This window comes from Zootoca vivipara, chromosome 8 (assembly GCF_963506605.1).
Source record: "Zootoca vivipara chromosome 8, rZooViv1.1, whole genome shotgun sequence".
NCBI classification, from domain to species: Eukaryota; Metazoa; Chordata; class Lepidosauria; order Squamata; family Lacertidae; genus Zootoca; species Zootoca vivipara.
The window spans coordinates 86,128,552-86,147,650 of record NC_083283.1 but is presented as its reverse complement, the minus strand read 5'-3'; the positions used below and the strand labels follow the sequence as shown (position 1 = coordinate 86,147,650).

General features: G+C 40.5%; 1 protein-coding gene across 5 annotated transcripts in view; it reads left to right on the top strand.

The window, feature by feature from the left end:
* Positions 1-19,099, top strand: part of RALGAPA2 (Ral GTPase activating protein catalytic subunit alpha 2) — a 191,263-nt gene that overhangs the window by 74,885 nt on the left and 97,279 nt on the right. For all 5 annotated transcript variants that reach the window (XM_060278161.1, XM_035101980.2, XM_060278162.1 and 2 more), the window contains 3 exons: positions 13,909-14,037; positions 17,227-17,352; positions 18,666-18,724. In XM_060278161.1, the coding sequence (XP_060134144.1) occupies positions 13,909-14,037; positions 17,227-17,352; positions 18,666-18,724 (314 nt within the window). The remainder of the gene's footprint in view (positions 1-13,908; positions 14,038-17,226; positions 17,353-18,665; positions 18,725-19,099) is intronic.

Genomic DNA, 19,099 nt, shown 5'->3' with positions numbered 1-19,099 from the left:
AGAGACTGAGAAGCCGGAGCCAGGTTTCTCCACCACCATGCTTTCAGATCTGGCAAAGAGACAGAAACTGTGCCACTAAGAAAAAAACCTATGCCAACACTAAGGCTGAGGTTCAAAGAAGAACCAGAGAACTGAAAAACACCTGGTGGATAAAAAAAGCTCAAGAGTTCCAGCACTTAGCCGACACTCATGATGCACAGAGTTTCTTTAAAGCCACAAAGACCATCTATGGGCCAATAAATCATGGCATATGCCCCCTACGCTCAGCAGACGGTAACACACTTCTAAAAGATAAAGAAGCTATTGCACTGTGCTGGAAAGAACATTACCAACATCTCCTTAACTGCAACTCCCCTGTAGCTGCTGAGGTCCTCTCACAAATTCCTCAAAAACAAGTTAGAGATGAGCTTGCAGTATCTCCACATCTGGGAGAGTTCTGTACAGCTATTAATCAAATGAAAAACAACAAAGCCAGTGGACCTGATGGGATACCTGCCGAAATCTTCAAAGTGGGCGGAATTGAACTTACACAACAATTTCACAAGCTCATCGAAAAAATCTGGGAAAGAGAAGAAATCCCAGCAGACTTTAGGGATGCCAAAATTATCAATCTCTTTTAAAAAGGTGACAGAACTGATTATGGAAACTATCGAAGCATCTCTCTATTAGCTGAGGCCGGCAAAATTCTTGCAAGGATCTTAGCAAACCGTCTTGTAACAATATCCGAGGTGACCCTTCCTGAATCCCAAAATGGTTTTTGGCCTTCTGGGGGGACAGTGGACATGATTTTCACCTCTCGACAGCTTCAAGAAAAATGCAGAGAGCAAAACCAACCCCTGTATGTGGCGTTTATTGACCTGACTAAGGCTTTCGACACTGTAAATTGTAATGCCCTGTGGACTGTCCTTCTGAAAATTGGCTGCCCAGATAAATTTGTAAACATCATTCGGCTCCTCCATGATAATATGACAGCAACAATCGCAGATAACAATGGCTCTCAAAGTGAACCATTCACAGTGGGATCAGGTGTTAAACATTCATTATTTTCATTGCCTTGTGGGTGGGGAGGGGGGGTTGCAGTGATTTTTAGAAAGTCATTAGTTTGCACCAGGTGTCCTATTGGGAAGACCCAGTTCTCTGAGTGCATGTTCTGGAAGTTGGGCAATAGGGGCAGTACAGGATTCCTTCTGGTGTACCGAACTCCCCGCTGCACCAAGGATTCCCTACCCAAGCTGCTTCAGGTCATGGCGGATGTTCTCCTGGAGACACCTAGTTTGGTTGTCCTAGGGGACTTTAACATCCATGTTGACACGACCTTACAAGGGGCCGTTCGGGACTTCGTTGAAAGCATGGCCTCTATGGGGCTGTCCCTGAATAAGTCTGGCCCAATTCATAGCCGCGGACATGCCTTGGACCTGGTGTTCACCTCTATGGATGCTGGTGATCTGACACTAAATAAGAGCGAAATTAAAGAAGTGCCATGGTCAGATCACTTCCTGGTGCAACTGGACTTCTGGACCCTTCCCCTCTGCAGGGAGGTGGGACCAATTTTGATGGTCCGCCCCGGCCAATTAATGGATCCAATGGTTTCCAGAGAGTGGTAGGGGATGCTTTATCCCATGTTGATGGCCTTTCAGCAGATTCCCTGGTGGCCCGCTGGAATGTGGAGTTAACCAGGGCTATTGACTGTCTGGCTCCGAAGCGCCGTCTCCGATTGCATGGAGCCCAGACAGCCCCGTGGTTTTCCATGGATCTGAGGGCGATGAAACAATCAATGAGACGGCTAGAACACCGGTGGCGGATAACTCATTCTGAAGCTGACCGGACACGGGTTAGAGCTTAGTGTCGAGCCTACCAAGTGGCAGTAGCAACGGCGAAGAAGACTTTCTTCACCGCCTCTATTGCATCTTCAGAAAACAGCAGCAGGAGACTCTTTCATGTGGTTTGCAATTTAGCGGAACCACCTGCTCCATCAGGGCCCAGCACGGGCCACATGATCTCCTGCAATGATTTTGGAATGTTTTTTGCTGATAAAGTCGCTCAGATTCGGGACGAGGACTCCACCGTGGGAGCAGGGCCGGGGCGGGGGAGTGCTAGAGGTCTAGCCAAGTTGCATAGGATCATTTCCAACCTGTTACCTCCGAGGATGTGGACAGGCTGCTTGGACGAGTGAAACCAACCACCTGTTTCCTTGACCCTTGCCCATCCTGGCTTATAAAAGCTAGCCGGGAAGGATTGGCGATGGGCTTCGCAGGTTGGTGAATGCTTCTCTCTGTGAGGGAGCCTTTCCGGACCCACTGAAAGAGGTGGTTATTAAACCGCTTCTTAAAAAACCATCTTTAGATGCGGCCAACTATCGCCCAGTCTCAAATCTTCCATTCTTGGGCAAGGTGATTGAGCGAGTGGTTGCCGAACAACTCCAAGCACGCCTGGAAGAAGCGGACCATTTGGATCCCTTCCAGTCGGGATTCAGGCCTCATAATGGGGCTGAAACTGCCTTGGTCGCACTGGTCGATGATCTCCGGTGGGCTAGGGACAAAGGTGAGAGCTGTTTCCTAGTTCTGCTGGATCTCTCAGCGGCTTTTGACACCATCAACCATAACATCCTTCTTGACCGTCTAGTGGGGTTGGGAGCTGGGGGCACTGTCATACAGGGCAGCTGTTTATCAGCTCCATCTGGTATGCAGGCTGAGACCCTATCTCTACATGCTCTAGTTATCTCTCGCTTGGACTACTGCAATGCGCTCTATGTGGGGCTTCCTTTGAAGGTGACTCGGAAACTACAACTAATCCAGAATGCGGCAGCTAGACTGGTGACTGGGAGCAGCCGCCGAGACCACATAACATTGGTCTTGAAAGACCTACATTGGCTCCCAGTACGTTTCCGAGCACAATTCAAAGTGTTGGTGCTGACCTTTAAAGCCCTAAACGGCCTCGGTCCAGTATACCTGAAGGAGCGTCTCTACCTCCATCGTTCTGCCCGGACACTGAGGTCCAGTGCCGAGGGCCTTCTGCCGGTTCCCTCGCTGCGAGAAGCAAAGTTACAGGGAACCAGGCAGAGGGCCTTCTCGGTAGTGGCACCTGCCCTGTGGAACGCCCTCCCACCAGATGTCAAAAAGAAAAACAACTACCAGATTTTAGAGGACATCTGAAGGCAGCCCTGTTTAGGGAAGCTTTTAATGTTTAATAAATTATTGCATTTTAATATTTCTGTTGGAAGCTGCCCAGAGTGGCTGGGGAAACCAGCCAGATGGGCGGGGAATAAATAATAATAATAATAATAATAATAATAATAATAATAATAATAATAATATGCTTGTGAAACATGGACCACTTATAAACGCCATCTCCAACTCCTCGAAAGATTCCATCAACGGTGTCTCCGGAAAATTTTACACATCACTTGGGAAGACAGGCAAACTAATATCAGTGTCCTGGAAGAAGCAAAGATCACCAGTGTTGAAGCAATGATTCTTCAACATCAACTTCGTTGGACTTGTCATGTTGTGCGGCTGCCTGAAGATCGTCTTCCAAAGCAACTACTCTATTCCGAACTAAAAAATGGAAAGCGCAATGCTGGTGGTCAACAAAAGAGGTTTAACACTGGCCTGCGAGCGCTCCAGTTGGAGAACAGCCTTTACCAAAGGTGTCATGGGATTTGAAGAAACTCGATCTCAGGACGCAAGGGAGAAACGTGCTAAGAGGAAGGCACGCTTGGCAAATCCACACTGTGATCAACTCCTGCCTGGAAAGCAATGTCCCCACTGTGGAAGGACGTGTGGATCCAGAATTGGCCTCCACAGTCAATTACGGACCCATTGTTAAAACCGTGTTTATGGAAGACAATCTTACTCTGCTACGAGTGATTGCCAAAGAAGTTAGGAGAATATTCCTATGCAATCATGGTAGTTTTTGGGTTCTGTTTGAGAAATCACATGCACTCTAGATCAGATCTTTGGACATTGGGAATTTAAACTGCCAAATTCTGACACCTTGACATCCATGTCATGCAAATAGCACTTTTCAATATATCCATGTAATGCATTGTTTAATTACAATTTGCAAAAAAGTCAAAGGTGTTTATGTAGTTCTAAATATTTTTATATATTTGTTTGTAAGGCTCAAGGAAAGAATTTAATCACTTACAGGGTTTTAAATTACATAAATTCTGCGGTGGAAGACTTTCATGTTGGCTTCATTAGAATTTGCTCCTAACACTGCAGCCTCATGTAATTACTGCTTGTAATTTATATAAGCAAGTAAAGTTAAATGCAGAGGAAATAGCAAGTTTTGCTTTATAAACGTAAGATGCCCAACAATGGAGACAGTGTACAGAAAATAGCTAGATTTATTATGCAAACTGAGATATGTCAGATAATTTGTCCCACATAATATTTGTTATTGATAAATCTTTTATCTACCGGTATATGTTTGGAAGATCTTAATTGGTTTCTTGGGTGTATCGTATTTAACAGACTGATTTGCTAGCCATTTTAAATGTTGACATTGCTTTGCTACCATGTCTATCATAGAGGGGTTTTTAAATACTTAAGAACTGTAACAAACAGTTTATGAACTGTGTAGCTTGATCTGAAGTTGGGAAAGTGGAGAGTAGCTCTAAAAATCCCACCACAGCTGCCACTTAATTTAAATGTCTCATTCCCTTTTTATAAGGAAAATATGCTAAGCTCTTCAATGACTGAAATTTTGTCCTTTTCTACATAATTAAGAGCAGGAATTAATCTGCAAAAATGCCAGCTTGTTCATGGTGAAGAACAACTCAGAGTCTTTCTGAGGACAGATGGTAGCTTATCAAGTTACATATATACATAGCAATAGGTTGAGCAAGAATAGGAAAGGGGTACTTTTATAACTGACCTTTCTGTGAACTCGAATCAAGTGAGAGAATATTTTTAACTGATCTTGCAATATTTTATTTTCATCAATACTTTGTTTGCAGTATTTATAGACATTTAAAGAGTTAATCCATTTTATTTTGACATAAACAGGAGATCCTTCCTCCCATTTATGACACTACAGAGCATGGTTTTGAATTGCACTGGTTCTTCCTGCCCTTTTCCATAACAACATCTACACTAAATTATACTGCAATTATATAAACAATAGAAATGCTTCCAGACAAATCTCTCATTTTACATTTTCATTTCAGGTAATTGTTGAATAATTTGGAACCATAATGAACCAAAATTATTTTACACATTTATAGATCAATTATGAAAGAGGAAAGGGGGGACATGTACAAATTGTAAATCAATTTCTATTGCCATTGCTATGTGTCTTTCTTACTGCTTGTGGTTTTCTAGTTACTGTGTACCTAGCATTCAGTTAAAATGATTGATTTACTAGGCTGTTTGCTTTTATAGAATTGCATTTTGAAGGAAACAACCTAGTGTATTTGAATTATCTCTGTGTGTGTGTGTGTGGCAAAATCACTTAAGCATAAAACAGATGTTCATGTTGCTGCTTTTCTGTGATGCAAAAACTTTTCATAATTGCCAGTTCACAACATTTTTTCATAAAATGGATATTTGTTTTGGGTTTTTTGGTTTTTAAATTTTTTAAATTTTTATTTTTGAAAAATAATAATTAACAGAATCAAATGAATACAACACATATAACACATTAATAACATAATAAAAAGAAATAAAAGAACAGACAGACAAGCAACCAAAAGAAAAATAAAATACCCAAAAAAATTCAATCTGTACATCAACTCTATTGTACCTTCTTTATACTATACTTTCCTTTGATGCATTTTTATAAGCATACAAAGAAAGAAGAAAGAAAAAAAACCAACACAAATATTTAACAACAATAAAGAATGACCCCTCCACCCCCTGATGATTTCCAGCCTTTTCTCTATTTCGGTTTCTTTATCCAAATTCCCTTGTATACATTTTTACATATTTCCTTCCATTTTTATTTACTTTGCTTGAGCCCTTCACCTGTCTGCTAAGAGATCAGCATTTTCCACAAATTTTGCCATATATTCATTAATTTTTCCCCAATCTTTGTCAATTTTCTATTCTGATATCCCCTTAATTTCTCCTATTTTCCTCGCCATATTTTGATATATTATCAATTTAATTTGCCAATCCTCTACTTTCGAAATTAAATTACTTTCCCAATTTTTAGCCATGAGAAGTCTAGCAGATGTGGTTGCATACATTGTTAAACATCTGTCTTTTTCCTTAAATTTCTTCACTTAGCATTCCTAGCAGAAATATTTCGGGAACTTTCTTAAAAGAGTATTTCAGTATTTTCTTTATTTCTGAATAGATCTTCTCCCAAAATTTCTTAATTATTTTGCATTGCCACCTGTCAAAGGTGTCTGCGGCTACTCTTGAGTAAATATGCGCCACTCCGTCTTGTCTTTCAAAGTTTTATTGTGCATATTATTTACAGTGCAAAGATCTCAGCAAACATGACTGCCTAGGCCATGTCAGAACCCCGCAGTGGCTTCTTCCGGGTTCTTGACCAGCATAAAAGCCTGGGCACCCCAAAGTGCCACCCCCCTGGCCCTACGGGTGCGTGCGCGCCTCAATTCTGGCGTCGGAGGGAACGGTCTCCGTTCTGGCAGCCCTGTGTCCGACCTTTCCCCAGACTCCTCCTCCCCTGGCCCTCTTTCCTCGCGGCGCTGAGGCCCCGATAGCTTACAGAGCACTCTCTCCTCCCCGCTCACTTCCTCATTCCTTTCTCCTGACTCGCTGCTCGTGCTGACGCTGGGTGAGGAGCTTGTCAGGATGATGGGGCGGCTCTCTGTAATATCTGTACATATCTGATACCACCAAATATGTATATACGAGCCCACCTCCAACATTTGTTGTCACTCTCTTTGTATATTTTCACCAATTTTGCCGGAGTCACATGCCATCTGTATTGCATTTTTAATATATTTTCTTTTAGGTCATTATTTGGTGTAAATTTTATATCTCTTGTCCATAATTTTTCCCATTTCTTTACCTTTACTGCTTTTCCCAGATCTTGTCCCCATTTTATCACGACCTCCTTTGTGGGGTTTTTTTGTATTTCTTTCCATGCTCTCTCATTGTGGTTGGATGTTGCAACTTTAATTTAAAGGTAGCTGTTACCAGAACAGCTTCAATTTAAAAATTATTTGGGTTAGCTAAGCCTGTGTTGATGTCTGTAAGCCTTAAAACAATTTTAAATGACAGAATAAGGATGCAACTTATCACTAATAAGTTACAAGGCAATAAGAATACTAAATATGTTTTCACCCCCTTTTGTGCTATTAGAGTATTCTCTGGTCAATAGACAAGTTAGAGGCTAACCAGAGGAATCTTGCTTTACCTGAATACATGCCTATATTGATTTTTCCTGGTATCAGAGACTGGTATAACTTGAGTCAAGATTCTGCCATACATAGAGTTGCTGATTAAAGGAATTTTCTCTTGTCAGATTAATTAGTGACCCTGTCTAAAGGTTTTTGCCCTGTGTTTGCTTGAGGGTTGCTCTGTGATTTCTGTTTGACTTCATTGTTGAGGGTCTAATGTTGAATAGTCCTGCCTTGTGCCAGAGGTTAGATGAAGAAGTTCAACTTAACATTGGCACCATGTGCTATAAAAATGTACTAAAACTGTCAAATTTCTGGTTTGCTTTTATCTACTGTTTAACTCTTCAGGTTGCTCTAAAGCTTTAGGAATATAGATTTGTCAAAAATCATTCTCAAACAGACTCTTATTTTATGGTTTCTGCCACACAAATACAATATACTTGGCTCATACCACTGACAAGTGTGCTGTGGTTTTATTTATTTACTTGCTTGATTGCTTGACTTTCTTACTTACTTACTTATCGTATTTATTTTAAAGGGGTGGTGGTCTTCTCGAGTTGATTTTTTAAAAACGGCATATGCAAAGCACGATATCAAAGTGCCTCTCTATTTTCAATACTTAGCTGGGCTATTTTGTTTAATTTAAGTTAGCAGATGTTACATAGCACACAGACAAATTGGAGAGGATTCCAAGGAGTCAGCAAAGATTAGTCTGAGCTTGTAAAGTGTAGCATATTTATCCTAGTGAAAAGATTATGGTACTTTCCAAAGAGCTAAACTGATGTCATAAACATGAAGGGAGTAATTTTGTGGTCTAGAAGGACAATATTATGCATGAGTCCATAATAATTATTATAGCCAGACCCCATTCATTCATACTATTCCTTAACATCCCAGGGCAGATTACAACAATATAATATACAGCTTTAGAAACAAGTATTACTTTTATTATTTTTTCAATTTATATAGCACCCTTTATCAGAAGAGCTGTGTACAACCAGCCACTAATAGTGCCTCAGTCTTCTCTGGCTTGAGTTTCAGTTTGTTGGCTCTCATCCAGTCCATTACTGAGGCAAGACATAAGTCCAGCATATACACTGCCTCACCTGCAAATATAAAAGAGAAGTAGAGCTGTGTGTCAGCATATTGCTGACAGCGTACTACAAAGCAAACAGGTATTCAATTATATTCTTCAGGACTGATGGATCTTCCTCCTCTTCAATGGTGGTTGTGGAAAGTGGGAAGTTACTTAGAGTTGAGTAGTCAGCCACCTAGTTAACGCCAGGACCTTTCACCATTTAGACAGGATTATCTTAAACAACTAAATCCTTCTTGAAACATCCAAGTTTATCTAGTTGCTTGGCAACTAGTCCAAAAAGCATGATATAAAGGGTTCCTCCAGTTCCTTCTAATCTAGGACAGTTAACTGGTACATCTCAGTCCCCTTTTCCATCTCTACCTTTTCTATTTCCATAATCATGGCCACCTCTGGCTCTCACTTGCTACTTTGCAAGTAACCCCACTCCCTTCCTGGGTCATTTGCTGTTATATAGAAAAGTGGGATCTCTAAAACTCTATAACTCTATAACTCCATCCTTAGGAGACTTTCTGCCTCTAGCCTTTCTCCTTTGTTTATGCAACTGTAACTAAGCATATGTTCCAGACAACATGTGGGTGGGTTAACCTATGCCTTGTATTATTAATCCTTTTTACTCTATCTTTAAATGCTGTTGTTGTTGTTGCTTCTACATCATTGCATATTGGCACGAGCTTATCCCTAAACACAACTACCCTTTTGTTAAAAAAGATTGCAGTGTCTATAACAGTGTGATTCTTCTTACCCTAGCAAGTTCCCTAATAATAGTCATTGCTAAATTTCTCAAAATTAGCAGTGTTAGTACAGTCAGTGCAATCCTGTGTATGCACAATTATCTCCTGTTAAAATCCTGAGAATCTTATTGATAATTTAACAAATTAGTGTTTTATGTGAACAGGTATGCAAAATATGTGTTTGTGCACATGTGGGTCCAGTCACACTAACAGACCTGAAAGACTATAATGCACAGAATGTATGACCTTTATGACTTGAACCTTTAAAGATGTTGAGCCAGAACTTATTTCTTTGGTGTTTATTATAAATGTGTATCCTGGTTTTCTATTGCCATGCTTAAGGCAGCTTAAAAAATTCTCCTGAGATATAACTGTGGCAATACATAAGTACAATTTTATGAGGATCAATATAAAAATCTTATAACAATTCATAATAATTACTAAAAGAGTCTGCTGCTGCCAGTTATTGGTGTTGAATAGCCACAACTAAGATGGTAAATAGGAACTCAGGTGGCGCTGTGGGTTAAACCACAGAGTCTAGGGCTTGCTGATCAGAAGGTCGGCGGTTCGAATCCCTGCAATGGGGTGAGCTCTCGTTGCTCGGTCCCAGCTCCTGCCAACCTAGCAGTTCGAAAGCACATCAAAGTGCAAGTAGATAAATAGGGACCGCTCTGGCGGGAAGGTAAACGGCGTTTCCGTGCGCTGCTCTGGTTTGCCAGAAGCAGCTTTGTCATGCTGGCCACATGACCCGGAAGCTGTCTGCGGACAAACGCTGGCTCCCTCGGCCTATAGAGCAAGATGAGCGCCGCAACCCCAGAGTCGGACACGACTGGACCTGATGGTCAGGGGCCCCTTTACCTTTAATATGGTAAATGGAGGTCTATCCTGGGTTTGGTCATGGAAGTAACAGGATGCATTTCAGTGGGTCCTAGGCAGGAGAACATCATGGTGAATTGTGTCCATTGGTCCTTTATCTTTCAACAAAATTATCTGATGACTAAAAGATAATGGGATTAAAATAAAAAGTTAGAAGACTTGAGCCCTATTATCTCTCTCTGTATATGTCTTTTAAAATGAAGAGGTAAAGTTTTTTGAATGCTCAAAGATGTGGCTTCACCTGATTCTACTTGGGTATGTTCCAGAATATTTCTGGTAAAATTCAAAGAGTTGAAAATAGTTTTTCGTTATGTGGACACAACTTTCATGAAAATAGAGCAAGGGTTAGTACTTACTAATCTTTAAAAAATCTACTTTCTGTTGTCTTTCATGCCAAGATTCATGAGTCTTTATTGTAGCATATGTCAGCATAGATGTCATCCCATCTGCTGCTGTATGGCTTGTTCAGACACTAGGCGCACAACACAATACTTAACTCTCAGTAATTACAGGTGTGTTGTGAGGAGCCCAATGCATTAATCAGCCCCTTAATTATGGAAAAGGTGGGTCTTTTGTTCTGTCTTCAGAGCAGGAGTTTACCAGCCACTTTATGAGCTCCAGCATCCATCTGCTCATTCTTTTAGAATGTTTGCATTGACTGATATTGCCTTTAAAATGTATTGTGGGAAATGATTAAAACCAGTTTGAACATTAACCTGAGTAGTGTTTCAAAGGTGAAAATGCTGCCTGCAATGATGCTAAAATGTGTTTACCTTTTAAACAATATTTGTGTAAAAACATGTATCGGGTTGGCTTATGATACTATAAGATGAGCTTTTGCAATCTTCATGCTTCAGCTATACAACAAAGCAATTTTGTGTAATATTCTAATATTTCCCGAGGAGCAAATGTCATATGTAAGATCTGGAGACTGCTTACATATTGGAAAACTTAATTCAGAGGAGGAGAACATAATTGTTTGACATGATTTTACTACTCAAACTGATTTTTATGTGAGATTCTCATTTCAGTAGGATTTTTCTTAATGTTTTTCTTGTAATGTGTATTTTTCCTTTTCTTATTTCCTTGCTCTGTAATATGACTCTGACATAGGCAGTGAAACTCATTTTGGATGTAGGGAGTAGCACTGCATAATTCTATTTTGTTTTTTTAAAGAAGAACAAAACAAAAAACACAAGCTAGTCCTTTTACTTAATACTTATATGTTTATCCGATCTTAGACAGGTGGATATTTTTCTGATATGGGTAGTACTCCTGGTCAGTAAGAGGCTGAATAAAACCAAAACTGTTGGTGGCAAAACTGGTACCCAGTAAGTCCTCATTTTCAGTTTGGAGCAGTTTCTTGCCCCCTCCATGCTCCCTTTCAAATAGTCTCCCTGTTAAACAGGGTCTGGTAGCCTTTCTTTTCAGGAGCAAGAAGCAGAACTTGAGCAGAACCTGGAAGTTAACCATGATGAACGGACAGTTCCTTGAAGGATTTTCAAAAGGCAAAGCAAGTTGTAGGTGTACTAATGCCCCCTGTTCACCAATTTTCACTCCACCCTCCTTTTTATTTTTTATCTTGAGGTAGACGAAGAGATCCCAGATTGCTAGGCACTGAGGTCATAAGATCATAAGAAGAGCTTTGCTGTATTCAAACAAAGGCCCATGTAGTCCAGCATTCTGTTCTCGCAGGGGACAACTAGGTGCCAATGGGAAGCCTGCAAACAGGACCTGTGTGCAACTGTACTCTTCCCTCCACCTTAAGATTCCAAGCAACTGGTATATAGAGGCACGCTGCCTCCAACAGTGGAGGTAGAACATAGCAATTATGACTAGCAGACACTGATAGTACTATTGTCCATGAATTTTTCTAATCCTCTCTTTAAAGTACAAGCTCTTGGAGCAGTCAGAACAGGAACAGACCTCAGTGAAAAGAAAAACATGACACGGGCTGTGATTAGCTGGACAGACAATAAAGTTAACAGACTACACAAGGCAAATGGACATCATTGATTCCATAGCTCAGTGGTACATGCCTGCAAAGCAGAAAATTTCTGATTCAGCTTCTGCCAAATCCAGTTAACAGGATCATAGGAAATACCTCTGCCTAACACAGGTGGCACTGTGGGTTAAACCACAGAGCCTAGGGCTTGCCGATCAGATGGTCGGCAGTTCGAATCCCCGCGACGGGGTGAGCTCCTGTTGCTCGGTCCCAGCTCCTGCCAACCTAGCAGTTTGAAAGCACGTCAAACTGCAAGTAGATAAATAGGTACTGCTCCGGCGGGAAGGTAAACGGTGTTTCCATGTGCTGCTCTGGTTTGCCAGAAGCGTCTTTGTCATGCTGGCCACATGACCTGGAAGCTGTATGCCGGTTCCCTCGGCCAATAACGCGAGATGAGAGCCACAACCCCAGAGTCGGTCACGACTGGACCTAATGGTCAGGGGTCCCTTTACCTTTACCTTTAAAATCCTGGAAAACTGCTTCCAATCAGAGTAGATAATGTCCACACAAAGAGTGCTCACTAATGGTTCAACATCAGCCTGGAAAAAAGTGACCAGTTGGGTGCCACAGGATTCTTTCCTGGGCCCATTGTTGTTCAACATCTTTATAAATGACTTGGATGAAGGTATTGAGAGGATACTCATCAAATTTGCAGGTGACACCAAACTGGGAGGTTTAGCCAATGCTGGGGAAGATAGAATTGGGATTCAGAATGACCTTAACAGATGAATTTCAATAGGGACAAATGTAAGGTTCTGTACTCAGCTGCACAAATATAAGATGGGGGACACCTGGGTACACATGTGAAAAGGGTCATGGGGTCTTAGTAGGCCACAAGCATAAAATGAGCCAACAGTGTGATGCAACAGCAAAAGAAGCTAATGCCAATCTAGGCTGAAGCAACAAAAGTATAGTGTCCCAGTCAAGGGAATTCATAGTACCTCACTATTGTGCCTTGGTCAGACCACCCTTGGAGTACTGTGTCCAGTTCTGGGTACCACAATTTAAGAAGGATACACTGGAATGTGTGCAGAGGAGGGTGACCAAGATGGTCTGGAAACCAAGCCTTATGAGGAACCATTGAGGGAATTGAGTATGTTTAGCCTAGTAAAAAGGTGACTGAAAGGAGATGTGATAGCCACCTTCAAATATCTAAAAGGCTGTCACATGAAGGATGGAGCAAGCTTGTTTTCTCTTGCTCTGGGGGTCTCAAGTTACAAGAAATAAAATTCCAACTAAACATCAGGAATAATTTTCTGATAGTAAGAGCTGTTTGACAATGGAACAGACTCCTTCGGAAGGTGGATAACTCTCCTTCATGAGTTACTACTTTGGCAATCATTTTCCCACTATGTATCTCTATGTGCTGCAGGTAGAATGAGTCTATAAGTTTTTGTGGTTCCTGTTTTTGTGATTTCTGATTTCGCTTATGAAGCTCATAGCAAAAAATTTCTCATTAAAGTGTTTCCAATGTAATCTTTCCCTTTCTCGTCTTTCAATTATTAGAATAATTTGATGGCCACCTGTCATGTATGATCTAGCTGAGATTCCTTCAATGCAGGGGGTGAGACTTGGTGTCTCTTCCAACTATACAGTTCTATGATTCTATTATTCTAATGCTGTACTACATGAACAAACAGCCTGACTAATAAGGCAGCTTTCTACATTCTTCCTGTGTCCATCTAAGTATTGGTCAGCTGCTTTTCAACTCAAATGCTGGATCTATGCTAGTAAAAAAAGGAAGAACCCTTTTATTATAAATGTTTGAAACCACTGCATGGGTATGGAATAATGACACTGCTGTCAATTGGAAAAGTTATTAGTGTTTGTAAGCAATCTGGCCTTAACAAGTTCAAAAATTTAAACTTTTTCTCCTTTTCAGGATGTTTTAAATACTGTGATCAGACACTGCCCCCCCTGCTTTTTCTTCTTGGGTTTACCTGGCTTCACTTTGCTAATAGGAGACTTCATAACAGCTGCATCCAGAGTCCTGAGTACAAACATGTTAGAGGTAAGTATGGCAATGTTCGGTGTCCTGTTCCTATGAGAGTGCACAATTGTTAGCAAGGTTCAGATTTCTCTACTCTTAACAGGTGTTGACTCATTAGCACAATGTGAAACTGGGCTCTTGGGGCAGACAGCATGGCAGCTGATGTGTGAAATTGTAGAATAAGGTGACATCCTAGTCTTGCAAAGGTGTTTCATCAAAAGGACAAAATGTGAGAAATCATATCCCCACTAATATTGTAGCACATTTGCACTCTAAAAGCAAGGGTTGGGTTTCAGAATGTTATTAAGTTTTTGTTATACATCTGTACTGGCATATGTTCTGTAAAGGATTGGAGCAAGGATTGGTTTTAAAAAAATATCCATGTTAGATACAGTAATAGCCCAAGCATAGTATCATGAGAACTAAATGAACAGGGACAGTCTTACCATTTATTAGTGGTATTGCCATATTACTATTACATATTGCCATAAAGGTTTGTGTGGTACACCTAAAGATGGTAGCTATGGAGGACTTATGTTGTTTAAGGGAATTTGTACATTAACCATAACCATACACTATTAATATAGTTTACCATTGATGAAACGTGTAGGTGTGCATCTTCATTGTGATTTTTTGACTTTGTGGCATGATGCACGTCAATACAGATTTTGCTAATTCAAAAATGTGACCACATTGGGCCTCAATCTTACTGGTATATGTAATGCTCATTAATTATATGGTAGCTTGTCATATGAGCATATATGTCTTTAGAAATAACCAGATATACTCAGAATAATAACAACATGTGCTTGCTGGTGAAATGAAGCAGCAAGACCAGTTTTTATAGCCATGTTTGTCTTCTTCTTCTTTGGCGATCACTCATAGCTGAGTAAGATAGTCTTCCATAAACACGGTTTTAACAATGGGTTCATAAGTGACTGTGGAGGTCAATTCTGGACCCACACGTCCTTCCACAGTGGGGACATTGGTTTCCAGGCGGGAGTTGATCACGGTGTGGATTTGCCAAGTGTGCCTTCCGTTTCTCCCTTGCGTCCTGAGATCGAGTTTCTTCAAAGCCCATGACACCTTTGGTAAAGGCTGTTCTCCAACTGGAGCGCTCGCAGGCCAGTGTTTCCCAGTTGTCAGTGTTTATACTACATTTTTTAAGATTTGCCTTGAGACAGTCTTTAAACCTCTTTTGTTGACCACCAGCATTACGTTTTCCCTCCAAACCATCCTAAATATCTTTGCAGAAGCTTACGAAAAGCTTGGCCTATCACTCAACATCCAAAAAAACCAAAGCCATGTTTGTATAGCAGAGTCAACATGTGAAATTATACTGTCTACACTGGGATTTTTCTGTTTTGATTGCCAGTACTAAGCAACCTCTCTGTTGTAAGGTATTTTACATTTTCTGTTTAGCTGGTCATCCAAGCCAGCAAAGAAAATCATGTTGAAATATGAATGTTTTTGTAGTAACTTTAAATTGGACCTCGCTGCCATCTGGACACCAGAGATGAATAATCATTTTTTAAAAAAATGAAAATGAAACAAATTAGTTCAAAGTTTCCCCATTTTTATCTGAAATTTGGCAGCTCTGATCCTGGGGAGGGATGGCAGAATGCATCAAAACTCTGTGTCATTTGCATGAAAAGAAACTACCGTAAGTTAAAAGTAGCTGAAGAAAGGCAGGTGGGGATTCCCATTGAAACTGGGGTTTTTTTTTGGTGGGGTAAACAAAATTAAAACAAATGGAAGATGAAATGAATGAAACTTTAATATGAATGGGGAAATTATTATTTTTCCTTGCATGCCCTATAAGAACACTAGATTTACAAGTGGCTAGTGCTATTTTATATAGTGCTTTAAGGGGAGAAGACACTTAGGTTCGATCCAAAGTTTGCATGCAGAAAGTATCACACCTGCACTATTTTTCCTCCCCCTGTAGCCACCTATACCTTCTGAAAACCCTCTCTAGTGGCTTGGCAGCCTTCCTGATCAGCTTGGACTGTGTCATGGGGACCTGCAATAGGAGAGGAACCTATTTTAATGTCTCGTTTCCATCTGCAGCCTGTGAGATGTCTCCAAGATGCAGTCAAGTGCCTTTCCTTTTGTGGATGTCCCAGCATGTAGAATTCAAATAGATGCTTCAGTATAGAACCTTTTTTTCACAATACAATCCTTCCTTCATCGTTTCCTTGCAGAAGCAGAATGCTAAAATTAAAATAAGCAGCAGACATAGACTATTTATGCAGGTTATGAGCTGTTTTGTCTGCTTCACCTACATTGCTGGAGAAAACGTTACTGGTTTTTTTATAATGGTAGAGTGCACAATGTTCCGTTAGTATGACTGTACACAAATGGGGATTCTCTTCCCTGATTATTGTATTAGTTTAAAACATATACGGTAATTATGGTAATATAAGATGATGCATTTATCCTACAGTTTACAATGCATCATTTCACACACAGTACACATAGTGGACCACTATTCATGAAGCTCCCAAATAATTTGTACAGCAGTTTTTCCCCCTGTGGTGTCATACAGTGGTACCTCGGGTTACAAACACTTTGGGTTACAGTCTCTGCTAATCCGGATGTAGTACCTCGGGTTAAGAACTTTACCTCAGGTTGAGAACAGAAATCACGCGGTAGCGGCAGCAGGAGGCCCCATTAGCTAAAGTGGTGCCTCAGGTTAAGAACAGTTTCAGGTTAAGAACGGACCTCCAGAACGAATTAAGTTCTTAACCAGAGGTACCACTGTATTAGACTCGTGGGTTTGAATCCCTGAGTGCTCAAAGGCAGAATCACAGATGTTTCACAGGAAACCTTTGACTGTTCCCTTACAACCTGTTACATTCCTGTCTATGCTCAAGGCTGTAGCATCAGAAATAATTTCTGCATTGCTTGCTCTTCTTGTGTACCAGCATGCATGATTCCTCTAAATTATCCATACTGCAGTCTTTGCCTGTGTCTCAGTATCCACTAGTATTGCTTAATATTACTGTATATGTAAGCAAAACTAAGACTGGAGCCTTTTGCGGTGTTAGCTGACAGCAGTAAACAACAGGCCAGAATTTAGAATGACCCAACTGACAATTTTAAGTAATACTGTTTTAAGTGGGATTTGCAAATTGTTGGATTTATAATTTTTATTAATTGACAAGATTACTTTCTTTTTTCCTTTTCTTTTTTCTGTTTTGCTTATAGACCCCACGCTTAGAAGCACATACCATTCTTGGTTCTCTGGTTTGCTTTCCTAACCTCTATCAAGAAATTCCATTATTGCAACCCATTGCTGAAGAAGAAGTCATCACTGGAACCACAGGTGTCAAAGTAAATGTTTTCACAGTTAGCTGATTTCTATTTTACAAATTTGGGGAGTTATGTGTACCTTCTTATTTCTTACTGGTGGATTGGGGGTATCCAGAGCAGGCCATTTCTTCTCTTTTACTCTTGTGACAGGGCTGATGCAAACTGGAGAAGCCTTGCCCCATCTAGTGGGGGGAGCCTCCCCACATACTAAAGCTAAGACACCTAAAAGTGTCATGGTTACAAAATAGAGAAGAGGGGACAGAGGTTCTTTTTCAAGATTCAAAATACTTATTTGCCAGAGATACACTGCAGATATCTTCCAATATATTCACTTGGCTACTTGTCTCACCTTGGTTTCCCCAGCTGTTTTTCAATGTAGAGCATCACATACCCCTCAATTCTTGGGACATCCCATTTTTTTCACGCAAGAGCATTGCACCCCAAACCACACGTTTTTGGGTGCTGTGATTTCGTGTTGTGGTCTCACCCCGAAAAGTGCTTTTCCAGGGTCATGATCTCACACGGTGCCCCAAAACACACAATTTTAGGCCCCTGGAAAAGGGTGTCTTTCAGGGCTATGATCTCACGAATGTCATGTGATTCATGTGGGAGCACAGCCCCAAAAGACGTGCAGTGCAGTTTTTCGCCTCGGCGTTTTAGAGGGTATGTTATCATATGTATTGAGGTAAGGAAGGTTTGTGCGCAGCAGATGCAATTGATCAATTTAGTTGAACTAAACTTGTTTAGTTGAATAAGAGAATAGGAAGTTTAACAAAATTAAATAGAAGGGTTTTTTTAAATGGCATCCATCCAAGCCTGCAATTCCTGGAGGAAGCATTTGCATATGGGGCAAGACAATTTTTCTGGGGCAGTGACAGTGAATGCCAGCAAACAAATTGATCTCTCCAGCCCTCACCCCACTACTCTCATGCCTCTTTTGGATCTTACAGAGGTTACTTGGTAAGTGCAGAAATGGCTGCAGCATGTATAGAATGCAGATTTTCGCCCCTAAAAAAAACAAATACAAAACATACCAGTTGCCTAAAGGATAGGCGAGAGCATTGTACATTTGGCAACACTCTGAGAGGAAGGGTGTGAATTAATTGCATTAATGAATTAATTGCAGAATTTCCACTAAGAACAAGAGAGGGAATGATTACAGATGGGTTAACAAAACAAAACAAAACAAAAAAGTTGAAATATTTTAAGTAATAAAATTGAGATCAATGAAATTTGCTCCATTTTATTATATTTGACTAAGGATAGAAATTGGAGTTCTTCTGCAATATGTTTGTTTGAAGTAAATTGCTTACGGTCATGATTTTTTGTTGTAGTGCTACCTCATAAATATTCTTTTGAAGAATGCTGCAAATGAGCCAAGTGAAGCTTCAAGGTAAAATACTGAATAGAACAGAAAATATTATGGAATATAAATTGAAGAATAAATTATTTGTGTAGAAGGGTTATAATTGCCTGATGTTATTGTTACTTTGTCCGCTGTAACTAAAGCGCAGTCGTAAACCCAGAAAGTGGGTTACAACTGGAAATACCACTTGACTCTATTCAGTGGCTGAGAAAGTGATGCTTCCTTTGTTAATGTTGCTATAACAGCACTAGCATAGGAATCATTGGTCAAACAAGACCAAAGGGAGCTGCTGTGCCAGAACTAAAGTTGGATTTAAGATCAAGTCATGTCACAAGATTGTCACATAATACAGCAACTATCTGAATCCACATGTGTTGCTCTCTTTTTACAATTCAGTTGTTC